The sequence below is a fragment of the Aythya marila genome (genome assembly GCF_965140915.1).
Source record: "Aythya marila genome assembly, chromosome: 1".
NCBI classification, from domain to species: domain Eukaryota; kingdom Metazoa; phylum Chordata; class Aves; order Anseriformes; family Anatidae; genus Aythya; species Aythya marila.
This window is the reverse complement of record NC_139042.1, coordinates 142,007,990-142,034,392: the sequence shown is the minus strand read 5'-3', so window position 1 is coordinate 142,034,392 and position 26,403 is coordinate 142,007,990. Positions and strand designations below refer to the sequence as shown.

At 44.0% G+C, this 26,403-nt stretch overlaps 1 protein-coding gene across 2 annotated transcripts in view; it reads left to right on the top strand.

Annotated features, from left to right (window-relative positions):
• Positions 1-26,403, top strand: part of CECR2 (CECR2 histone acetyl-lysine reader) — a 93,163-nt gene that overhangs the window by 23,823 nt on the left and 42,937 nt on the right. For both annotated transcript variants that reach the window (XM_082775587.1, XM_082775586.1), the window contains exon 2: positions 23,908-24,002. In XM_082775587.1, the coding sequence (XP_082631713.1) occupies positions 23,908-24,002 (95 nt within the window). The remainder of the gene's footprint in view (positions 1-23,907; positions 24,003-26,403) is intronic.

Here is a 26,403-nt window from a genome sequence, read left to right as displayed (position 1 = left end):
GCTCTTGCGGCAAGTTGGCAGTGCGTGTTATCAAAAGGAACTAAAATGCGGAGGCTCCTTGTGAGGAGGGTTTTTGGAAAAAGGCTCACTCATGGTGGAAGCATTGCGTTCATTTAGGCTGCTAACCCTCTGACTTGGCAGTAAGAGTAGAGGCTAAAGAACTTGAGTGTTCAAAGCCTCCCAGCACCTCCCCATATTCGTTTTGTGTCCACAGAAAATTAACAAATTTTCCCTTAGGTTATAGGGAAATGATTTTGGCATGTATGGCACAAGATCTGTGAGAGGTGCCCCTGTAAGAATCCAGCAATTTGTGTGTAACCTTGCAGGGTAGCCACTTGCTCATTTTGGGTTAAGTGAAGTAATGTTCAGCTGATATAACTAAGGACCTATTTATAGCATTGAGTGAACTGGTTCCTGGTGCAAGCACTGTTGCAGATTGGGAAGATAGATGATAGGGAATTAGTCAACCCTTTTAATGCTCTACCTAGCAGAAAGGAGGAACTGCTGATGACCATGTCTTCTCTTGGTCCTGCAAAGACCATAATCACTTTGGTTTGTTACAGAGATGATCATCAGCCCTGGTAGCATCCTTGGACTTCACTTTTGGAAAGAGGGTACAGTTTGCCAAACTTCCGTTGTATTAGGAAAAAAACAGTGTTTAGAAAGACTGCTCTGTTTGAGTTGTTATTGGGAAAGGAGGGGTAAATAGGAAGAGGTTTCATATAATGTCTCTACGTTCTTTCTCTATACTTCAGTTTATTTCTTGTGGGCCTGAAACATTGGTAATTAATAAGGGGGGAACACAACAGCGAATAACAGTACAAGCAAGGCAGAGAGCAATGTTCTTCATGATCATTTATACCGCATTGCAGCACCTGAGTTATAAAAGTATAACACCAGAAACTCTTTAGAATGTAGACCTGTTCTTGCTATACAGCAAGGAACAAATCTAGGATTTTTCAAGTGCATTCAACAGAACATAGGCAACCTATCTGTTTTTTCATTGACTGCAGGTTCCCAGTTCATATAGGGCTCTACTATTGCCATGTGGCATTTCACCTTTTCCACCAGCAGCTTTGTCTAATATTCAGGCAGTAACCTTCTACAGAGGGCCAGAGAGGACAGCTGAATGCAGTGATTTCTTTTCAAGCCCCTGCAGTATTTTACCAGAAGTTGTAGACTTACTTAGTGGTAGGGTTTTTTTGTTTTGTTTTGTTTTTAAGGAAGTAATTTCCTACACAAAAGGGAAGTATTTTTTCATGCAAGACATGATTAAACTGGAATTCATTGCCACAGGATGTTGTGGATGCCAGAAGTCTAGATAGGTTCAAAAAGCAATTAAACAAATTCATGGAAGAGAAGTTCATCGAGGGCAATTAAACACAAAGATAGAATCTCTGGCACAGGAAGTCTTAAGCCACAGCTTGCTGGAAGCTGGTGGGGGGGGAGCCTTATGGTATGCTTGTACCATTCTTATGCACCCTCCAAGTATTTGCTGCTAGTCACTGTCTAAGACAGGATATTGGGCTACATGGACCTCTGGTCTGGCTCCGGCAGTAGTATCTGCTAGATGAATCTGTAGATGAGTCATGCAGTGCCACGTTTTTACTAAGGAAATGCTAACAACTTGTAGGGATTCATGTGTCCCTCTGGAGTCTTCCAGCAACCAAGATCAGGGCAAGGTCTTCTGGTGGCAGAGCTGCCCTCACAAAGGAGGGAGGCAGAGAGCAAGATGAGCAGTGGGAAGGGAAGTAAAATAAAATGGGCTGCTCAACCCCTGTCCTGCTGCCACATCCCGTGCTGCACAAAGTGCGCATGGTATGGTGTTTGTGGATGGGCTGCAGACACTTCGTGTGCTTCCAGAAAATGCGTGTCTGCTTGAGGCTCGTCTTCCAGTAACCTGCCCTCAGTTGCCAACTGCTTTCTCTGGTACGTTCGAAGCACAAGCAGTGCCTTTTATAATGGACTTAAAATGAGACTTAATGTTGGTTAATAGTATGTAGATAGATAAAGTAATTCTTCAGATGGAAAATAACTTGGCTTGTAGCCTTTCCTTTAGTTTTATGCTTTGTGCAGTTTCCTTTGGTTCAGAAATGTAAGTAAAGCAGTGTTAATATGACATTGTATTTAGTGCTGTCATTTAAGGTAGATAATGCATGCTACTTTGTTACTGGAAAGCATTTGTTTTGTCTCAATGTTGCCTAATTCATATTGAACTGAAAAAGCAATGACCAAAAAACCTCAGGTCCTCCTTCCCTACCCTGGGCAAACCTGTAATAGTAACCAAGCTGCACTGTGAGAGGATGTACATCAGGGTGCCACAGGGATGACAATTAGTTTTTCTTAAATTCACTAATGATTCAGAGAAGGAAACTGGCAGTGTATTAATCAAATCCACGGATGTTTAAAATGCTGAAGGAGTATTGCTCAGAAGTGTAAGAGCTTAGAAATTAAAAGTTAGATAAAGAAATTCAAGTTGGAAAGTCCCTACTACTTCGATATAAATAATCTAAACCAGAGCTAGTTGGTGGAGATACTCAAGATGTGAGAACAAATGTGCCATGTGCTGTGACTTTTGACCAAAATCTCTCAGTACTTACTCTTGTACTTGAAATTTCAGTTCTTGAAGATGCTTTGAAAATATGATTTAAATCTATCTCTAGTGTAGGGAATCAAAATAACCCAGTGTTTATCATTAAAAAATAAAATCTTGTGAATCTAATAGGTCATGTTTGTTGTGGGCCTGACATTTTATTTTGAATGTTTTAGAGCAGTAAAGCTGACCAGCAGTTCAAGATAGGCTCTAACAGCATGATATGTTGCGTGATGTTTTAATCTTAAATATTCGTTAATACAAAGGAAAGGAAAGGAAGGGCTGCATATAAAGTAATAATATACCATAAAATTTATTGAGACTGGCAGTAACCCCTCTCCTTTTCTGTGACTACACCTATGTGAGATGTGCCTGTTTCTGAACGTTAACACCAAAAATTAAAAAGCTCACTGGAAATCATAGGGTATTAAAAGTAATAATAATAATAGAAAAATGATACTATTGTAGAGAAAGATGGTAAGCACTGAATATATCAGGGCCTTACATGTATGTAAAGGACACACCAAGGGAGCCAAGGAAATTGGGTGATAGAAATCATCGGCTGAGCTGAAAGTGGGGGAAAAGTGATTCTGAACACAAGGAAGTGCTCCTAAGCAGATACAGGAAGCTTGAGGCATGTGTACTAGGCAAATAGTTAGAAAAGTAACAGAGGATATCCCCCAAATGGTCCAGGATTAGAAATGGGATCTCATATGCCCTCTGTCTCTCTGAATTTTATGCTTAATAAAGTGAATTGGAAAGCAGGGGATGGTTGATTAGTGTTAGGAACCAGCAGTGTGTTCATCTCAGGCAGCCATCAGGATTATTTGACAAAGCAGAAGAGCAGGCATGCAGTGTTTTGGCAGAATTGGACTAAGCACTAAACAAGTGACTTGGGATTTACTGGAAGGGGTGAGAAGGAATTAGATGGCAAATGCATAGTGATCTTCCTATCTGAGATAGTCCTTCATGTTTGTTGTGAAGGACGCAGGCTAGCTTTCTCCTTGCCTAAACTTGTGTGATGTGGGCCACGTTAGTGACCTGTGGGGCAGAAATATAGCCCTCCCTGCTGCCCTAGGCAGCCCGTCACTCCTTTAGCACTGTGCCACTCCAAATTTTGTCTGTGCATGATGCAGTTCAACAACAGCTGCTTGAAAGTCCTCTCATTGATCTGAATGAATGTGCAGGCATAGGCAAGACCTGGGCAAAAAAAGCCTCCTACTTGGCTTGGATGGAAGTGTGGGTGACAGCAGAAAGAGTTAATATCACCTCCTACGAGTCTAGAGAAGGCTGAGGAAGGTTTTGGACGTAAAATGCTCCATTTTTCAGCATTTTTTCAGCTATTCTTTTGGTGACTTAGACCATCTTTTCCTTGAATGCTGCTCACACAATGAAGTTAAAATCACGTCTTCCACATTTCCTTCCTCTTTCACGTTGAGGTACTTTCATGTCCAGGATTTGTCTGCCTCCTTGCATTGAACCTTCTAAGCAGGTTCTGGAAGAGACCGCTGGCCCAGCTTGTTCTCGTTTCCTGTCCTGAATAATGCCTAATATTAGATACCTTGTCTTTGTGGGATTTTATCTTTCTTCCAAGTGGGAAAACTACATAATTCTCTACTCCATTTGCTGGCATTGTTGATGTTTTGTGGTTTTTTTTTTTTACCTTTCTGAGGTTATTGCTTCAGTAAGTACCTTGCAGAGAAGAGTTCTGTCTGTATGGGTGCAGCAGTGTTTTCTTCTATTGCTTTTAAATCTATTGTCTCTTATTTAGTTGGACAACTGCTTGCTCCTGTCTTATTGGAAGAAAAAAGGGGTGGGAATGGAGAATAAGTGCATCCAGATGGCTTTCTTTGCCTGCTTTATGTATCGTATGCTTGGATCCTTTCACCTCTTACTTATCACCCTTGAACATAGCCCAGAAATTTGAAAATCGTTAGGGTTCTTGTTCAGTAACCTTCTTCCATGGATTGTAGGCCATCCAAATTCACTGGAGTCCGGCGGCTCTGTTTTGTAATGCATGTGTTTTGTAAATAAATCCTTAGACAAGTTCCTTTCCGGAGTTCTAATTTTTGTCAGCTCTTTCTGCAATTTTGATATTTTGTTTCATTACGAAGACAAATATAACGTTTGAGACTGAAATTGTTTTCCATATTATTCTTAATTTCTCTCTAATATGGAACTACACATCTGGTTTGTGGTTTTGACAATGGCTGGACACTAAGCAGATGTTTTCCCTGTGTTGTCCACAAGAGCACTTAGATCTTTCTCCAAATGGTTGCAATTAATGTAGAACCCATCCGTGCCTACAATTAGCTCAAACTCTTCTTGCCAATTTGCATAACCTTGCACTTGTATATACTAAAATTTATTTGCCCTAACTTGGGTCGGTCCTTCAGCTTCTCTTTCACAATTCTCTCTGCTTTTAACTAGCGTAGAGCAGTATTGTCAACAATTTTTTTCCCTGTTTCATATTGTGCCCCTTTCCAGATCATTTAATATATTAAATGTTGATCATAGTATCCGCCCCTGGGACTTCCCCCATTAACCCTCTTGAAAACTGGCCATTTATTCATGCTGTTCGTTTTTTCTAAATTAGCTTTAATCTATTGACAGATGTTTACCTCTCACCCCATGACTAGTTTCCTTAATAGGCTGTGGTGATTAATATTACCAAAGGCTTTTTGAAAATTCAAATTAATTATATCTACCGCTTTCCCCCTAACTGGTCTTGATACTCCCTACAGAAAATATGGAGGTACCTATTTTTCTTATGTAAATACCATGTTAATCTGGGCCTCCTGTATCGCATTAATATAACTGTCATAACTACCCAGTTGAGCCGTTTTACCAGGTGCTAAAGTAGGGTTTATAAGTGTCCATAATTCCCAAGCCCACTGTTGCTTTTTATTCGTGAACGCGTAGCGGTGCCGTGCCCTGCAGCTTTGCCACCTCCTATTTAATTTTAACGATCGGGCTGCCAGCGAAATATGTAATACGCCGCTTCGCTCTCGTGTTGCTTGAAAGCCAGGCGAGTGCTACCTGGGCCAGTTTGTTTCCAATTTAAATTAATTTTATGTGACTCCAGGCAGCGGAGGCAGGCTGCCCCGTGTGCTTACAGCGCCTGCTCTACAACCCCTGGCTGCAGACCTGTGGGGCTCCTTTCTCCAAAGGTTTTTTCTCTGGATGCGCTCTAAAAAGGTGCTCTGAATATCCTTATATTATAACCCATTAACATCTTCAAGCTTTTGGGAAGCATAAGCAGCTTTGTTAAAATCGTAGGGTTTTTTTCTAATTTAAACAAGCAGGCAGTAAATCTTCATTTAAATATGATTTTAATGCTTTTTATCATTTTTGTTAGTCAAAGGTCCATTATCTCCAGATCTTGCTAAGAACTGCAGATTTATAGCCAAATTCAGGCTTTATATAAAACTCAATTTTTTTTTCTCTATACATGTTTAAGCAATTTATGGCTTTAATGTACAGTTACTTGGATTCATTTTAATAGCTTAAGTTACAAAATCAGAACCATTTCTTCATATTTACAGCATCAACCGTTTGTTTGTGATCTGTATGGAAGTGCTGTTGGGTAAAATTGGAATGAAAAGGATGGCACTGGAGTTAGCCAGCTGATCTGCTTGCTTTTGGATCCTCTGGACCTTCAGGTGTGTAAGAAGCCAACATCTCAGCTTCTCATGCAAAGTTTTTACTCGAGAATTGGAAAAAAGCAGTAAGTTTCTTAAGCTCATAGCTCGGTGCTTTCCTGTGCATTTGGTGTGGTGCCTTGGTTGGAGTTAGCACTGGTGCCACCTGGCACCTGCTCCCATACACTGTGCTGGTTTGCCACTATTGACCACAAGTTGGGTGGAGAAAGGTTGATCTATTTGTGAAGGAGCACAGCCAGGAAAACTCAACCAGCTGATGAGTTTTAGGATCAGAGAAATGGCAGATCTGCTGTGTTGCACCAAGTTATGGGGAGGAGCTGCTGCAGAGCTGCCAACAAGCCAAAAGCCAACACCGGCAGGGTAGGTGGCACCAGCCTGGCAGTGTTGTCATCAAGTTACTTGTGAAACTTCATCCGTGGTGAGGGGAATTAGCAGAAATGAAACACATACTCTGTGCTGCTCGCAGATGGGATCCATGCGTGTCAAGGCTCAGTTTGTATCCAACTGGGAAGATCTGGTCTGGGGTCTTCTCCTGTGTTCCCTGCCAGCCTGAGAGTCCTTTTGTGCCTTTTGGCAAATATTTGTTGTGTTTGTTTTTAAATATAATCTGAGGCTTTCCCCAACTTTACCAATCATCTAGTTCTTACTGTTAATATTCATTTCAAGTTTCGTTTTAGGTAATAATAGTTTTAAAGATATTACCGTATCTTTTGTGTTTGTGTAGTGCTTCAGCAGATTAAAAGACTATTGTTGATTTTTATAACCTTACACCAGTGTTGCTATCCTAAGTCAGAGTCTATTTATATTTCCTTTAATGATATAGTTAATATTCAAATGATTTAAAGTTTATGTTCTAGATTGTAGGGGGAGAGGAGGAATAACCAGAAAGCTTTGAAAATGTTAGGCAGAGCATTGATTCTTTATTGCTAAATACTCGAGGGCATCTTGAGTGTAGACTTCGATGTTACAGTACTTATCACGTTATAACCAATCATCCTGTTCATCTCCCACTCTTGTGCTGTCACACTGGCTTCTTCCCATTGTTTGCAGTGTTGTTTTTCAGAAGCATTGCAAACTTTTCTGTTCCGTAAACAGGCTTTCAATGTCTTATAGTTCAACTGGATTCAGTATCCCATCCCCTCACACCTCACGAGGTATAATTTCCCTGAGCTGACATCCTGATACGCCCTTATTTCCCCTGTCTCTCCGGTCCTTGTTGGTTGCATCCCATGCTGCACGTGGTCCCTGTAGCTGGTGAGACAAGGTCCTGGGAATGTGAGTGCTCAGCATTTGCTATCCCAGCTATGCTCCTTCAGACACTACAGTGCATCTCAGATGTTTAAAGAATTCAGCCTCGCAGCTTTCCTCTGCATTAAGAAAATATTTTCTTAGTTTTATGGAACAACAAAGTGAAATGCCCAACGTCATGAAGGAAGTCTGTGGTGCAGCTGGGAAATGAACTCTGATCTCTCTGTGCCTGTCCAGTACCTTAATTACATGATCATCTCCACTGCCTCATCTGAAAGTCATCTCTTGGAAGTTGAACAAGCGTGTCAAACTGCATTTTTCATCTTTCTCTCGTCTCTGCTTATAGCTCGAGGCATTGGAGAAGAGTGGAGTTTTTACATGTTGGGAGTCTTCTTCAATACTGTTCTTTTATCCCCTCTTTTTTTCCCTCTACCTGCTTACATCCCAAGTCATGTGAAATCAAATCTCTATTCCCTTCTACACCTGAAATTAATTTTTCTGTGTTCATATATATACTTGCCATGAAAAGTTTCGTCCCTATTAAAACTGTATTCCTACAGTTTTAATGCTATAACAAGATTTTTTTAGGACCTTTGCGTTTTTCCCTCTTCTGTGACATTCAACTCTAGGCAGCCAGCGTTTTCTGCATTTGCCATTTAAATCACATTTTTTCCTGTTCGAACTTTGCTATGCTCAGCCCGATTCTGCATGAAATGTAAACCCTTTTCTGCCTTGTGCACAAGAATGGATGCGCAGGGTTAGATCAAAGGTCTGTCTAGCCCAGCATCCTGTCTCCTGTTGTACAGTGGATACCCAGAGAAGAGTGTCAGAGTAGGGCAATTGAGCAATGATACTTCCCTAGACTGTGCTCTCAGCCTCTGGCTCATATTTGCAGCTCAACAACTGCCTTTTCTATTTAACAGTCCTTGATGGATTTTTTTTTTTTTAATTCTGATAATTTTCCTGTTTCTTCTGTGAAAGCAAATACACTTTTAGCACCCATAATATTCCATGGCAAAGAGACAGATAGATGGTTTATTGCTTGTGCAAAGTGTCTCCTTTTTACATGGTAATTTCATCTGGTGTCTGTCCATTCCCTTTTTCAGAAGGGACTACAAGCATTCATTCTCAATGCCATTTCTGGTTTTATAATCTTTCATTGTTTTGTGAAATTGTTTTTCCTGCAGAAGCTTTCATGCCTTTGATCATTGCTGGTGCTCTGCTCTAGCTTTTCCAGTTTTTTTTTTTTTTTTCCAAATGTGGGGACAAGAACTGTGTGTAGTGTTCAAGGTGTAGGATACACTCTGTTTAGAGATATAACACTATTTTACAAGCCTTTCCTAGGCTTGCCTATTATTACTAATTCACTTTTGACAGCTTCTACTCTATTGCCCCTTTCAGAGTTGTGCACACTGTTGCCCAAGCTGCACCTCTGCTGAGCATTTCTCATGCACTTTTGCCTATGATCTGGGCTCTGAGTTACTCTTGCTTCACCAGAATTTCCTTTTTCCTCTTGCTTTTCCCTTTTTTATGTTTCTGCTGTTATCTGAAAGCTTCCTTCCTCCATTGCTTCTACCTACCTTGATCTCTAAATTCCTGCCAGATTCATACTACTACAAAGCCATTCAAAAGCATCTGCTCTCTTTTTTCCCCTTATCTAGTGTACCAGCACTGTCAGGCAACTTTCTATTATGCTGGAAATAAAAAATGCCTCCAAGACTTGTGCCAAGCTCACAGAATGAAAATCCACATATGTATATCCAATCCACTCTTCTTTCTCCTTTTCCTCTTCACCATCTGTCTTCTAATCTGGTTTCTGTGTGCATTAAGGTATAATTTTACACCAGTGCAGATAATTTCATGTTTAGCTCCAGTTTGCGCTGTTTAAGTGTCTTATATTAACAGAACTTAATCTGATCACAGTGTGAGTAGCATCCCAAGGAAAGCAATACTGCAGGTTTTTCTGAAACAGTCCAGGGAAGTCTGGGGCCTCCTGTGTCCCTGTCTGGGAGTTTTTGGATAGAAATCACTCAGATGATCTGTGTAACTTATGCATAATAAGCCTGTTTCTTGTCTGTGTCGGACCCGCCGTGCAGATGTACGGCGTGTTTGCCTTCCAGACGCGCTTGATTGTACGTAGGCTCTGCGAGTGGTGAACACACACGCAGTGCTGGAGAGGTACCAAGTGCATCATGTTTGCTGCCTACGTTGTACGTTTTGTTAGCTCAGAAGTGGTTGTCCGGGGTTGTCTTGGAGGAGTGGTGCTGGCTGGGTTTGTTGTAAAGGAGTCTGCTATCGGGTGCCTTTCTGCACTAGTCCTGTATTGCCACATCTTTTAAACGCAAGCAAGGAATTGCAGGGGGGCTCTGCTCACAGCAGTATAACCTGCAGTTGCTATATCCACATTACAATGGCAAAACTACTCTGATTCGTTCCCTCTGTCCTCTAAAAGTGTAGTATCCCATACAGTTTTGACAGAAAGGGTTTTCTGTGGCCTCCAAGTGCTTCAAAAATTGTGTTTTGTATGGAGGTGCTCCCTTGTGGACTCTGGACTTTGGTCGGAGCTGGCAGCATGCATTCTGCAGGTGCAGTGAGGCGGGCTCAGTGTCCTCCTCCTCTGTCCTCCTTGACCAGTGAGCTTGGCTGCGGCAAGCTGAGTTTGGCAGGTCAGCAGTATTTCTGGTGCCCTGGTTGTGGGTGATGACTGCCTGAAAGGCTGCATCGTTACATTTATGTTTAGAGATGTGATTCATAGACAAGTCCAAATCAGATGTCTTCCTCTAATACACAGCTTCATACTATGCCACAGTCCACTGGAATAAATGTTAGCTGAGCTAAATGAAACTGAATTAGAAGCGGATTAGCGCTGCAGTGGTCAGAAGCCTGGTCTGAGAGCTGTTAGACACAGTTTTACAGCTCTGCGTTGGGCTTCCTGTGCGATCTTGGGCAAGACACTCATCCGTGAGAAGCCCACGTGGTGGTTGTGAGCTTACATACCGTAAAGATGCATGAAGTCCTCTTGTACATGTGTTACTATAAGCCATATGGAGGTTGAAGATGAAGTTAACAAATTCAGCCTTTGTCAGCTTTTCTGTGTCCCGAATAATCTTTATAGTTGGGGCCAAATAAATAAATAAATGAAATCCTATTTATCCATATCTCACTAAAACACTTGCATTTGTTGTACCTGAGTATCTGATATTGTGCTTAAAGCATTATCTGTTGAATCTAATGTTTATGATTATCTTGGTGGAGTGATCTGCCTCTAGTACCTGTGGTGCAGAGCCATTCTGATGTTAAGAAAGGGACAGAAACAATTGGTAAACCCTGCTGCCAGGCAAGGGAAGTGTGAGAGGGGCGGGGGTGGAGAAAAGCTTAATCTTTCCCTCTGTTTTTCTAAGGGTCTGAGCTAATCAGTGTTAACTAATGCTGAAACACCTAAATCATAAATCTATTCCAATACTATGTGACTCCCAGCAAACAGACTGCGAACTGTGCCTCAGCTATTCTTTTCCAGGCTGTTCTACGCACAGCATTTATTTCACATATAATCCCCTTTCGTGGTCTTTGCGGGTTTAACAAAACTCCCATAGCACTCTTAAATCTGAGTTGTTGGGGCACCCTTTTCCTGGATGGCTCCCTTTTAAGATAGCTTTAAGATACAAAATCACAGCAAGGAAGTCCGAAGACTGCTGATGCAGTCGACATGCTCATCGTTCCCCGTGACCCCTCCCCAGGAGCTGGGACTCCTGCTTTCTGCTATTGTGAGAATTAATCCTTCAGTGTTCCTCACTGCTTTACCTTCCACATTACCAACAAGCACACAGGGGCTGCAGGTTGGGTGTGTGTTCAAAAAGAAAGAATAGCACCACATCTGCTTTAGCTCTTCTGCAAGTGCTGCTAGGAGGGGAAAAAAAAAGTTTGCTTTTGACTATTAAACAGCTATGATACCTCAGATTACACAAAAATTAGTTTGACTTTGGGGGGATTTTAATTTCTTAGGTCTACAGGCTGGGAGAAGCAAATTCTTTGCATCCGAAATAGGGATCAGTACGGAAACAGTTCTAGATGCTGTTCCTTGACTGCTGGCTGTGGATATGCTCCTGTGTTAATTAAGGCTGCCCACAGTAAATGCATGGGAGGGATTTTTATTCACAAAACTTATCCCAGAGGAATGGGAAGTGACATTTTGTTGCTGTGGTTTGACAACTTTCTTCTGTTTGAATCATCCTGCAGAGCAAATCTTGTGGTCTGTGGAGTATAATGAGATTTTTTTTCTTTGCTTTTTCTTTTGTTTCCATTGGGTGGAAGTGGCATGGAGGTTATAGAGTTATAATGGCTTCCTGAGACTTGTGTATCTTTCTGAAGGGAGAAGAGGTAGGAGCAGTCATTGGAGCTAAAGGTTTACTAGTGAGGCTGGTTCACAAGAGATGCAAAGCCCGTCAACAGGATTGGATTCACCCATCACCACACAGGGATTCGGTCCTCTGGCGCTGACCAGGTCACAGTCACCTGTGCCCATGGGCAAGTAGATGTTTTGAATGCTAGCAGCATACAAATGCATTGATCAAAATGTTGGTGCGTGCAGAAAACAGCTGTAGTCAGTCTTGAGAGATGTGAGTCTTCCAGATGTTGTGGTGCGTAGCACAGGGAAGGCTCTGTGTGCACTCTGGTATGGAGTTTTTAAGGAGTTTTCTTTTAAGGAAATCATGGGGTTCCTTTATACCCAAGTGTTCGCTAGGCACTCAGTCATATTTCAATCAATCCCAGCTCCTGCAGCATACAGTCTAATTTTAAACAAGCAAGGTAGTGTGACAAAGTTACAATATTTATGTGGACCGCTTTTATGAATGACTTAGACTCCCTTGTTTTATTTAAGAGTTGAAATGACACACATGTATCAAAGTCACGATACAAAGAGTATGTGACTAGGGAAGTTTGGGGGTGAATGTTGTGTGCTTTCTGCAAGAATACCCTAAACCAGTATTGATATTCGTAGTGGACGTGTCTGGGATGAATTTATTCTCCAAAACAAAGTAGTGGCTGGCATTTCTTGTGCTGAATGCTCTGCTTCATCATGCACTTGATATTTTTCTACATGTTTCTTTTGAAACAATTGATTTTAAAAAATATATATATGAATTAATTTTGTTGTCTTCTTACGCTGTATGTAATGTGCTCACAGTGAAATCAGGTCCTGTAGAGGAAGGCTGTTCTCTGAGAGTTGCTGGGCCAGCATGGCTTTCTCTGAACTAGGATCTTTTGTTCCCCAGTTTTGTTTCTTTTGAGTACCTCCTTTGGATGGAAGTGTGTCAGATCGCTGAAAGATTTTAATGTTTCAATGCTAAAATTTGGGATTCTTGAGTGTATGAGCTGCCTGGTGCAGCTGTCCTTGCTGTTATCTGTGGGACTTGCTGTTTGGAGAGTTTGGAGCAAGCCTGTATAAAAGAGAGTCTGCCATCCTCTCTTGCATAGGGAGATCTGTGAACAGTTAAGCTCGTTCTCGTTGTCTTACAAGTATTAAGCCTCATGGGAGACTTAGGTATTTGTCCCTATTTTGTGTGTATTGAGGTACAGCAGAGGATAGTCAAGTGGGTTGCCTGCAGTCACCCAGCCTGACAAAGATGGGAATAGGTTTCCTGGCTCCCGGTACTGTACTTTAAACCCCAAGATTAGTCTTTTTTGAAAAGGATAATCTGTACGTTCAAAGAAGGCTTTATAAAGCTCCCATTAACCCTGGTGCCGTACCTAGTGAAGACTCTAATTTATGTTCTGGCAAATGAAAGCAGTTCCGAAGACCTTAGTGCTGCAGGTCACTGTCAGACCTTCAAGGTCTGTTGCCACTAGTTTAATTTTTCTCCTGCTTGGATATGCCTCTGTCTATCGTTTCTGAGAAAGGAGGAAGAAGATGTACTCATGGGGAAAGATTTCCAGAGATGTCCAGTTGCCGATAACCGAGAACAAGGTCCACATGTGTGGTTTTTTGTTTTTTTTTTTTTGCTTTTCCTAGTTAATATACAGAATGGCTGATGATTCCATTGCTTCCTCAAAAGAAAGAGACAGAAAGAAAGAGATAGATACCTACCAGCAAAGCTCTTTTTGTTGTATTTTATCACTCAGTCGAGATCTGAAGATCTGAATTCCAGTAGCCAATGACTGGAAATGTCCTTTCAAACCAAAATGTTGAACTTCAGGGTTTACCCCCGAGTCCTAGAGCTACTTTATCTGAACACACTGCAGAGAGGGAAAAAAATCCAGTATTATTCTGTTATCTCCATTGAACACAGCGTATTTGAGAAGTAGCAGTGCGTTAATCTCAACATTGCTTTTACTCAAAGATTGCGAGTGTTTTACAGGGCTGGGTAAAGATTATCTGCCTTTTTGGTTGAGGGGGAGGAGAGAGACAGACAGACAAGTTTAGCTCTCATCACTGAATGCATGAAGTGAGAATAAAGGCCAGGGCTTTCCTGATCCCATCCTCTACTAATAACACTTCCACAAGCTGGTTATGTAATTATCTGTTACCGTTGTTTTTCCCCGCTTCAGGCAGATCAGCTATTTCATCCGACCGAAGCATTCTGCATGGATCTCTGGATAATCCGATGTCATCGCTGAATTTCAGGGACAAAGCTGGCTGTTAGGTGTAAGAGATGTAACAGACCTTTGTTTCATTTCTAAAAATGTGATGGAACAAGTCCGCATTTTTCTTCTTACTCTGAATGTGAAGGAAGAATTTGGGAGAGGAGAAACGTACTGTGACATACAGCCTGTAGGATAAGTGTTACAGCAATAGACATAGTTTCTTGTGCATCTGGGCAATAGTTTACTGTCCTCTCAAATTATGACACTATTTGGCACTGTTTATAACATGTGTTTTAATAGTGTAGTTAGCATTAATGTTTATAAACATAATTATTACTAACATTAGCAACAATTTGCCATTTCTGGCTAGTAACAATTACTACATAAGTAGCCAAGTGTTTGTAACAGTCTGCAAATTTATTGGCTGTAAATGCAGCATCGAGTTGAGCTAGAGAGGAATTCGCGTATGGCGTGTACGTTGAAGACGATATTCATCCCATGCGCTGGAAAAGCAGAGCTACAAACACTCCATCACCTCTTTATAGAGCAGCAGTGCCAGATGTGGAGTAAAACACGGAGTGTCCGCCCCCTGAAGGCACGATGGGGCTCTGTTTCGTTTCCCTTGGCAAACACGAACCTGAGCTGGGCTCCTTCCAGACCTGGTAGTTCATTGCCACCTCCGGCCAAGGGCCGATGGTCAGGGTGGCGCTTCTCCCATCTGTACTAGCGTCAAGTTATTCTGAGTATGTTGCAAGAAGCAGCTGTTCAGACTTTCCGCCTAAAACCCCTGCACACTCCCAGCTTTTGGCTTTGTTTTTCCAAGCAGGCCCTTCTCCCTCCTGCCTCTCCCCCGGCTGCGCGAGTGGGATGTGAATTCCTGTGGGTCCGGGGCTCTCGTCTCATCTGCTCCCGGCAGCCGCCCTGGTCACTAGGCAACGCTGCTGGGTCCCCCTGGGTTTTTCACCAGCATCCTCTGGAAGATGAGGGCTCAGTGGAGCAGGGCAGGTCTGTGTGCCGAGCAGGAGTGCCCAGGGAGCGTGGGATTCCCATCAGAGCTGGGCAGCCAGCTGCGAGCGAATGCTGGATGGGGGCTAGGTAGCTGATGCTGGGGAGGGATGCTTTGAGCTTTAAAAGCTCTGGGGGTGCTTTTCCTCACATCTGATGGAATACAGATTTTGGACAGGACTGAAGTTTTATGAGGACTGAAAGAGCTAACTTCTTGTATTTATGTTGATACTGGGTTCTGTGGCGCCATGCGCTACAAAGATGGCAAAGACAGCGCTGCGTGAGGAGCTGTGACTCACACTGCCATATTCAGCAGGCTTGGAACACCATTTCCTGTGACAAGCCTATCCCCGGGAGTATGCAGCTCTCATTCAGACAGTAGCATCTGTGTTCCTTACAATAATAATAAAAAATTGTATAAAAGCCATTAATTTTTATTGAAGCATGTCTGGGCTGTGCAAGCTTAGAAGAAACTCCTGGATTCTGACAGACAAGCAAGGTGCTGCTTTTGGCTATCCAGAGTAGTGTAGGCTGTTATCTGAGAGTACAAAAGCGGACTGTTTGTTACATTTCCACAGACTGATAAGCCATGGAATAGATGTGTATTTTTAAAGCTTATTCTTAGACTTGAGACTAGGCCTGTTGCAAACAGGCAGTTTATACATCTGGGTGGCTGGCTGACCACATCATCAGGATGGATATCAGTAGGCAGCTACTTTGTGCTTTTGCAAATTTTTCTTTGCTTGATGAATAACAAAATGCTGGAACTTGGATTTCAGCATACCACCACTGCAAGATTCATCCCTCGGCCACGTGTGCTGGTAGAGATCCACAAAGTACCTGTGCGTCGCTACAGGCTCGCTCCAGCTTTTCTTTTGTTTGACCCAGAGCGAGGAGGAAGAATTTTTCGTGCCGATAGCACTTTAAGGCCAATCTCCCCGCTGAGCCACAAGCCAGGGTTTGTTTGCGATGGGTACTCTGTGGACTGCACTCAGCGCAGCAGCTGAAGGGGAGTCAGAAGAATGGCTGGCTGGGGAGATCAGATTAAAGAGAAAAGCAAGGCTTTACAGCCTTTTTTTTTTTTAAATCTTAATGCATTTCACCGTTTCATCCTGCTTTTTCAGGCAAGGGTGAGCAGAAACCTTTTCCCCATTCAAAAGCCAGGCTGTCGTTTTCACCAAAGGGGTGAAAGGGTTTGTAGGGAATCACCTGAATTCTTAGAGGATGATCTGTGCTTTTTGCTTGTTTCAGCACACAAGAAAATAGTGTTGGTTTTTTTTCTGTTTTAAATGATGTGCTTATCTAGCAGCAGCTAATAGCATCCTGGTGGGTGGGGGAGCCCTGTGAGTGCTGGAGCATTGCTCTTCACTGTTACAGGAAAACTTTGATGGCGGGAGTGCAAAACAGCTGCATAGCTCGAATGCCATGCATTAGCAGCACGTGGTGGCAGAGAGCAAATTGTCCGGGAGTTTTGGGTGGTTGTGCACTAGAAAAGTGGAGGTTGACCTTCAATGCCTCAGTCTGGAGGTATCGAGAGTGGCAAAAATTCCCTTTAAAATTTTATTTTCCCAGTCAGTCTTGAGATCTTTGCAGAAACTTTCACCAAGCAATCCATTCCAGATTTTGGCGTTCATCCTTTCTCTTCCCTGTGCTCATGCTGAGCAGATGAGCGCAATGGCCAGACCTAAAATGAAGAGCATCTACAGTCTGATCTCATCCTCCCTTGTTGCCTTTGGCTGGAGAGGAGGAGGAGCTTTGAAATCGGATTATTACTTCGAGCCTCTTGGCTTTGGAGCTACAGACTGTTCACCACGTTGCCAATGGGCTTAAAAGCTTAGCAGAACTCCCACTAGGTGCCCAGGAAGCCTCTTACCCTAGGAGACGGTGACATCGCAGGATCAGCTGTTCTTTATTTATTGTGCAGCCGAATCGTCCGGGGAGGTGCCATAGGCAGCCTGGCAATGTTGTTTCCAGAAACAATGTCAAGAGCAGGTAGCTGTGCTGGCACTGTTCCTGCCTACCTCATTTCACTCAGCCAAGGCACGGTGTCAAACAGTTACTAAAATTTTTAGTCTTTAGCCACTGGTAGTACTTAGTAAATGGGGACACTAAATCCAGCGTTTATGGAGAGAGGGGGTCAGGGGTGTCTAAAACATCCCATTTGGGGGAATTCTAAGCAAAAAACAGTAAAGTCTACAAGTAAGTTAACAATCTGAATGCGTGTGTTGTTCCGTACCTGTGCAGCTACCAGGAGAGAGTCTTTAGGCAGTAACAAATGGTGCCTTTCTTACAGAGAGGCAAACAGGATGCAATTCGAGTGGACTCGGTTTCCTCTCATGCTGTTGTATCTGGAGGTTATTTTCAGCTAGAGGAGTTGAACTTGTGGCTTGGGCAGTAGTGGTCAGCTACGATGTGGGAGCGTTTTGTGTTCTGTGGGGTTTGCTTGGTGGTTGTTTTTGTTTTGTTTTGTTTTGTTTGAGGGCATGACCCCAGTACTGTTCCCGTAAAGGCACAGATCTCTGATTAGAAATTTAAGCATCCTGGTGTTGAGCTTGCTTTTCTTAATTGCCCTTTATGGGCCTCTTGGAAGTCTTCTGTAGGGTCTGCAAACCACAGGCTGGTGACCATTTGTTCTACTAGGGCTGAAATCTGTCTCTTCACAATGCTAAAGCCAGTTTGGTGCCCTGTGTGATGCTTGCCCCTCAGCCAGCATAACTGGCTTATAGTAAATTATGTAGATTATCTGCTCCGAAGGAAGAGGGGATTATTTTGAAAAGGAGAAACGATCCTGTGGAGGAAAATAGCACAATCTCCAAATGCGTTGGCTGCTAATAAAACTGATCAAAAAGAAAGATGGCAGTGGCATCAAGTGTCAGACCTTATGGGCTCTCTCTTAGCTTCGCTGCTGAATGAAATGTGTCCCTGGTAAGGACGCTGGGCTTTGTGTTAGTTTCTCCATCTGTAAAATTGCTCTGTATGTGGGTGTGTGCCTCCCTTTCCTTCACAGGTGCTGTAAAGCTTTATTAAATGTTTTTAAAATGCTTTGATGCTCTAGGATGAAAGCTCCTCTGGAGGCATAAAGTACTAATGTGTAACTATTAAGCAGAAACTAATCACTTGTTACTCCAGACCTTCAGATGTACCCTGTCCATCTGAAAAGGTACTTTGTAGGGGGAAGAAACCAAATGAGCAGCAGTTGTACATCATAGAAGTGCTGACAGTGCATAAAACTCACAACGAATGTAGTTCTTGTCCCAAATCAGTTACCCTGCAGGCAAGGTGAGCTATAAGACAGGAAAGTGTTATTATTAACAGTAGGCTGCTGGGCTGTGAGGGAGACCAGACTGATCGTTCTGAAATCTCTTTTCAGTACAGTTTAGCCACCCAGTGTGAGCTGCTCATATTTGTTTGTATTGTGTGGCAGTGAAAAATCCCAGTTGCAGAGCAAGCTGCAGTGCCCTGTGCAAACAGGGGGGAGGGTCCCAGTCCCCAAGGGGGATCAGAGGTAGCAGGTTGGCACGGAGTACAAGATGACACCACCATTCTGGGGCTGCGGGATAGCTGATAGCTTAGTAGTGGTCTCGGGTCACCAGCACTCTAGTGCTCATCCCAGATTTTTAAGCATCCTGATAGAAAGGCTAAAGGACAAAACCAGGGTATGTCTGAAAACCAAACCTAGAAAGCTGTAGCCTGACCAGAAATGCTCATCGAAATTGGAAAGGGTTTGTATTTTGAAACCTACTTGGGCTGAAGTGAGGAGAATACAGTGTTTATGCAGCCCTGTCCTTAGCCGAAGGGAGCTGCTAGGGGAAAAGGAAGATTACGGCTACCTACTGCCCTGCCAGCACCCTGGGATTTGGTCTTTGCAAGGAGCCGTAATGTGGAGGCAATACGAGAAATTCTCCCTGGCTTTCTGTTTATAACCATCTCCCTAGAATAAAGCTGTCATCTCACACCTCTGCTTGGCCCTGGCGTAACATTATGCTCCTATTTACAAGGGGCTTGAAATAGCCTTCAAAGCCTGCTTACAGAAAGGCAAGGGAGGAACGTAGTGAGGTCTCTGAAGGCACTGGCAGACAGTAAGGACTGACCTAAGAAAGAGGAAAACCTCTGCTGCTCCTGCCTTACCCTCCCTAAAGTATAATCCCTTTCTAGCAGGGCAGTTCTTCTCAATCAGGTGTGTGCTTTTCACCATGATGTCTCAGATAAGAGGCTGCTTGCAGTGCCAAGTATCATTGAATCCCCTCACTTTGCACCCCTGAAGCTACCATAGAAGACCAGCTTGGCTTGTGGTCCCCTGGGGACAAGCAGAAGACAATGTTTCCCTGAGGGGAGCTGCCAACCCTCTCCCCAAGATACAAATACAGACTGGAGGAGCCAGGGGCAATTTTTGCTCAGGAATCTGTACAGCCCTGGGGCATTGCACAGAGAGGGAGCCATGCAAGTTTCTGCAGCATCTTTGTCCCCGGGACTGGTGAGGCTGGGAGTGTAATCTCCTCTCAAATATTTGGATAATGGATGGTGCCTCCAGCCAGCTGCTGAAATTAAGATAATGTGGCTGGGAGACTCCATCAGGAACAGAAACCGTAGCCGCTTTACTGAAGCGGTCTAAACCCACTGCTGTGTGCACTCCTGGGGCAGAGTGCAACACCCTCTCTGTCACCCCAGGTTGGCAGCCTCAACAGGGTCCATATTTTGAGCACTATTTCCATACAACGGCAGCAATCGCATCCGACGAGTGCATGGTACTGGGCTGCAGAAGAGGATCTGGCTGCAGAGGGGGGATTTGTAGGCAAGCTCAGTACACTGCAGGGGCCAAGCACCATGGATAGACCAACAGGATTGCTATGCAGCAGACACAGGAAGCAGCCTGTGGTGTAGCTGAAGCCTGTCACCTCAGCCTTGGGACAGCATCCTGGTTGTCATTGCATTAACCTCTTGCTGCCATTTCAGGCAGATCAGTTGGGTGCCCATCACACCAAAAGGAGGGCATTGTACTCTTCTTTTCAGGATGCCTTGAGGAGGGACAGTGGGTCCTTCCCAGAGCCCCTGCATCCTGCATATTGAGCCGCTGCTTCTTCAGGGACAGCAGGGATACATGGTGCTTGTTGGAAGTGCTTCAGACCTGCACCTGACTTCTCCTCTCCTTGCACCATCTAGGTGACTGTACCCTTCTTCTTTTCACACTTTCCAAAAGCTGTGAATTTGCTAGACTCTGGGTACCAGCCCTCGTTTAATTATCTGTGAGGGGAAGAAGACGTCCTGGCTTCGTTTAGCAGCAATGCAGAAATTTCAGCGCACGAGTTGGGGCTGGCTCAGCTCGGCCCACACGGGTGGCTTTCGGTGATCTGCTAAACCCTTCAGCAAAAGCCTGTTGAGTCACTTGGGAGCATTGCCGTGGAAAGCTGATAACGGCAGCCGTATAGAAATAGAGCTGAGGGGATTGGGCTTTTAAACTGGTGGCTAACTTGGACGAGGCTTAGCCATGCTTAAACTGTTTATGTCCACCAGATCCAGCCATGGATGATTCAGCTCCAGCGCAGAGCTGAAACCCATGGCCCTGCACCTCCGCACCCAGCCATGCTGCGACACGTGCCGGACCTCCCTGCGATTTTGGAGCCCGTCTTCCGAAACCGGGAGCTCGGTGAGGCCATCCCTCCCCAGCAGCGTGCTGGGAGCTGGAGCCCACCCTGCTGGCTCCTTTCCCAGGGAGCAGAGGGCCGGGTTCGTGGCCTCTCGCCCGGCCCCGCTCACCCCGCTGCGGGCCAGCGCGCCTCCCGGGCGAGGTGGTCACCCTTGCTCCTGCGGCCGCCTTTTCCCAACAGCCACTGCATGACTCAGAGGGGATTTAGTCGGGGCTGGGGGAGGGAAAGACGTTAAACAGGCTTTTCCCTAATGAGGTGTGACGCCAGCTGGAGAGGGGGAGAATCCTGCTTTTCTCCTGTCTGTTGCTCTCTCTCCAGCTACGGGAGGAGGAGGAGATGTGTGTCCCCCCCCCCCCCCCTTCCTCCGCTGATTTGCTGCCTCTTCTGTTTCCTTTCTGTTCTGTCCCCAAAGCGTTTTGGCAAGGTTCAGATTTCTGCGCTCACAGCTCAGTGCTCAAAGAGAAAGGGGAAAAACAAAAGGGTTGCAGGCGCCGGGGGGAGGGATGGTGGCGGGGAGGAAGCCCAGGCGCTCGCCCTGGCCTGGCCGGAGCACGGGGACTGGTGCCCAGGGGCAGGCCTTGCCCTCAGGACCCAGGGCTTGGTGGCCTCTTTCTCCTGGGAGTCCTTTGCCCACCTCTGCTCCATGCCACTCTGCCGACTGCTGTTGGAGGGAGGACTGGAAAAGCAAGGTTTCTTCCTCCTCCTACACAGTCTGGGCTGGGAACCCAAGAGGATCCCAACTCTTTGTTCGTGGTCCTGAGATGTAGAGATCTGCATCGTGTCATGCTCTTTGGCATTCCCATTGTACCCTGGGCATGTGGGAAAAATTCAGCATTTAGACCTTTTTTGGGGTAGAAAGCCAGAGAACTGCGTGTGGATAGAAAATGGCAGCACTGATTTGAATGGGACCATGGGACCCATCTCTGGGAAATGACAGCACCTCTCTGCTCCTGTCCTGTCACAAGTAGCACCCCAAGAGAAGTAGACTAAAGCTTGACAGGGCAGTGTGTCAGCACCATTTTCTAAGACAATTAACCACCCCCAGCCAAATAATGACCCAGAGGTGGCCAAGGGGAGGCAGCTGAGGCCACTCCACCCTGTGTCCATCCTCGCCCAGCGCCTGAGGCATGTCCCCTATCTCCCCCAGCGACCTGCGGGCTCCCAAAATGTAAAGGTCACCGCCGGGCCTGGAAAACAATCATTGGTGATACAGAGCTATCTGAGGGGATTGTGGCTGCTGTTTAATGAGTGCTAGTCAAACAGCAGGCTGAAAGGGCTCACGGGAAGCAATTTAAATATCCCTTCGTACAAAAGGCTGTCACATCCTGGCAAAGGCAGGCTGGTGACTGACGGCTTTAGTGCACAAATGTACTGTGGGTGAGGGAAAGGGGGAGGGATATCCTGAACTGGAGGCTCACTGTTTTCCCCTTTATTCTCTTTCCTTGTGTGTCATTTTTCACAAGTTCATTGTGATAACTTATTTGAACATAACCGGGGATGCTTTAGCACATCATAGATGTTTTTCCCCCCTCTGTCGGGTATGTTTTGTTAGAGTGCAGATGACCACCAAAGTCCTTTACAAACAAAAGAAGTCAATGCCTCCAAAATACTATCTGCTTACCGAGCGAATTCACTTGGTAATTATTATTTACATAGCATGATTGCTGTTTATATAGCAATAACATCACTCTACCTAAGCGATGGCAAGCAGTAACTGTAGTTTTTGCATTAACTTCTCGTTAGGCAGGGTAGTCCTCTAAAGGCTAGGACTGAGATTTTTGGGACTTTCCCTACCTCTGTGGCAGAGATGCTGTGTCAGGGTTGGGCTGCCCCTTGTCCTTTCTCTGCCTTAAGTTTTCCCATATAATAGATGTGTTTAATACATGCTTCACAGGGCAGGTGCCAGGCTTCTGGTTATGAATTGCTCTGGGTACTATGCGAGAGGTAAATAAGAGTGGTGTTGATAATGAATATATGCCATTAATATGTTTCCAATAAAAAAAAACTACAAGCAGCATTTAATCTGCAATCTATTATCAATAATTTTATTACCGCAGTTACTGCAGTCTAATAAAAAAGCACTTTCCCTTCTTTATTGGGTAAGTGCCAAAACGTTTATCCTTTATTCTCTGGCCATTAACCTTTATTCTGTAGCCATTAGCTTAGCCGTTTGTGTAACAGTCTGTGGAGTAACATTCAAGTAGGAATTTGTATTCAATCCATTATTTACTCTGAATCTCAAAAATAATAGCTTCTTATGGCTATGTTGTTTATCCATATTAAATCTTACTATGAAGGTAACTGCTGATGATCACACTTATAGGAAGTGGATTTTCTTACCGTGAGTGATTCTTCTGGAATATGAATAAAACTGTAGCTAATCTATGAGCATTATGAAAAATGAAAAGCTTGAAATTGCTAACTGAAAAACACAAACTTTGCATAACTTTGAACAACTACATTTCAGAAGTTTATCCTTTTTATTGATGAGTTTCTGCATCACACCTATATACAAACTCTTGTGCTGAAATAAGCTGTAATACTCTCCATTGCTCTGTGAAGGGTTGAGGCTTTGGGGCCAGGTCATGAGGTCTGACATCCCTCCACCCTTTCTCTCTCTGTTATTGAAAAAAAAAATGAAGAGAAATAAGTTAAAAGCAGGCATTTTGATCATTTCCTTGAGGCACTTGCTTGCTAGCTTTCACCCATTTCTGCATACCCATCTAAATTTGTGCTTCTCCGTGTGAGTGGCTTTTTGGGACGCACTTTCTGAGCAAATCTTTTAAATGAACTCACTAGTTGCTGTAAGTGGGAAAACAAAGGAGAACGAAACTGTTGGCTCCTGCCTGTCAGCTGAACACAGCAGAAATCATGGGTTTCTTATTAGGCTGTAGTATCTTAACCTCACTGAACCATATTTTTCTGTTTACAGACAAAAGCTGGAGAGAGTTATTGAGTAAAAGCTTTTCAAGGTCTCCCCATAAACTCTTGTGGTGAGGAGGCAATAGAAGTATTTTTAATGATGGGGAAGGTCGGCTTACCCAGCGTATGCCCTGCTGCTGTGCGTGTACTTTAGGCTGCTTGGCTCTTTTTGGTCCTAATAAACTAACAGCATATTCTAAGGAATTAGTTTGATGGGTGGCATTTTTTTTCTCTTCTTTCTGCTCATTAGGAACTGGAAGCTGCTCTTCACAGGGATGATGTGGAGTTTATCAGCGACCTGATCGCCTGCCTTCTTCAAGGTTGCTATCAGCGCAGGGACATCACGTGAGTAACCTCGCTCTGTGGCTTAAGCGCTTTGCAAGGGGAGCTAATTAACACAGTCGCAGGGATGTTTCACAGCTTTGGAGTGATGACATAGCAGTGATCGGCAGTCACCAGCAATCAGGCCAGATTCTTTACTAAGTGGACGGGAATTCCAGCTCTTCCAAGGCTGAGTTGCAGGTTTTCAATTTTACAGACACGTTGTTAAGCAAACTTCTTCGAGAGGAAAAAAAAAAAATATCGTATCTCATGCAAACCTGTTTGATGCTCTGATGTAGCACTAATGCACACTCACAACTGCTCTTATGGTCTGAACTCTATTTGGTCGATTTAGTGATGCCACAGTAAGAGTTCAAATTATCATGTCTTCAACATTTTATGTATGTTGTATGGAATAACACTTGCTGCTGTGCAGCCACCTCACTTGTGTGGAAGTTCTCTCTGCTTTACAGAGAGACAACTGTAGTTATTTTTTTTGGAAATAAGAGGAGCATTGAAAACAGTTCAGTTGCAGGACACTGTAAAGTGCTTTAACATGTTCTCTTTATGTTTCAGCATCCAGAGACACTTTGTTAGTGTCCACCTAAGTAGCTTCCCAAAATGAGACATTTGTAAACATCATTCTTTAGAGGGTCACTGCTCACACAGTGCAACGTGCTTCCAGTGATAACAAAGGCCTGTTGCGGTGCTTTTTATTTGTTCTTCTCCTGTGAATCATGTTAATAGCAAAGCATAACTGGGGAGATGAAGACAGCTTGGCAACAGTTGCTGTTGCTTAGAAGAGGTGTTAAACAATTCTGCTGTGTAACATTCCCCTGTTGTGCTGGTACGTAGATGTAACCATAGGTGCTTGCACTGAAAATGCTACTTGGAATTAACTGATGATATTGAAGCAAAAAAGATATCTGCCAATTAGGTAGTTTCTCTTGCACTGATGTGTTGACAGTCATCCTGAGTGTATATCGGGGCCTGAACCAGGCAGCTGCACTGCATTTAGTGTCTGTGAATTAAATTGATGTGATGAGAAGCTTGACTGTAAAGTGATGCATCATGATATATACAATCATGTATATGCCTTCTTCATTGAGATAGCCACAGAGCAATACAAACCTGCTTATAAACATGCTGAGTTTGTTTCTTCATACTGGAAAGTGGTTTAAGTGTTTTCCCAACCTTAACCAGCCAGCTCACCCTTGTAGAAGCTTTGTACTCAAATTTGATAAATTCGGCATTCTGAGATTCTCCTTAACTCTTGAGATTTAGGACTGTCCACTTAGCAGTTGCACTGTTTAATTGCCTCCCCTTTCTCAGCTGTTTTAATTAAGAAAAATGAGGCATGAATCATGAGTGAGTTGTTAGGCATTGGCAAGTTGTTTGTCTTTTGGGGAAGTTTGCACACATACGTGTGTATGTGCTCATGCACAGCAACATGACTCACCCAGCAGCTCCAGCAGTGTGTTGTTATTCAATATTGTGTGCAGGACCCGGTTTGTGTGTGTAAATACAGCCTTGGTTAGCAATGAGGTGCAAAAGATATAAGGAGATAATGTCACTGCAGAAGGAAGAGGCAGTAACCCAAGCATGTTTCTGTGCAGCCTAGGCAGTGTGCGTGCAACGTAGCTAAGTACCCACAGAGCAGTTGCTGCGTGACGGTACAGAGAACTTTAAGCCTTACCTAAAAAGTTGTGCTAGGGAAGGCATGAGGGTCCCTGAAGGCCAAACCAGCAAAAGCCTTACAACAACACCTCCTGCAGAAGGGGACAAACCCATGGCTGGGGGAGTAACGAGAAGAGTGTTTTCCCCAGAGGAGATGGGAAAGGAGCAGAGCAGGAGCAATGTGGTGGGAATGGCTGAAGGAATGTATTAAGGAAACTGTCTGGAGCTACTGGGACTTTGGGGAGGTGGGTTTGGAAGCCCTGCGATGGAAGCAATAGGAGGGGTACCTGGAAACGGAAGGAAAGGTATCATATGCAGAGGGATGGTATGAAAGAAGTAGTATTAAGATTTGGTCTGAATCTTAATCCTAGCGTAGTTAGTCTAAGCTTAGACTAATTGTTAGTCAGAAATCTGTAGATAAATGAAAGTGAAAATGGTGGCGTGGTTATGCTTCTCAGAAACATACTTATCCAGCTGTTCATGCTTACACAACCAACTATGGAGTATTTATCCAAAAAGTGCACTCTTGAAGCCTAAAATTCTCACTGTTCCTTACACATTTATTTCTAACACCTTTGTTCCCTCTATGCTGAGCTCAAGAGCCTTGGCTCATGTACAGCTTTCCCACTCTTAAATTTTTCCTCCTTTAATGGCAAGCAGTTGAACTTCTAATTGAGCTTCGAGTGAGTGCTCAGTGGACAAGGATGTGCAAATGTAAGAGGCAGAATTTGTGTGGAAGATGTGTTTA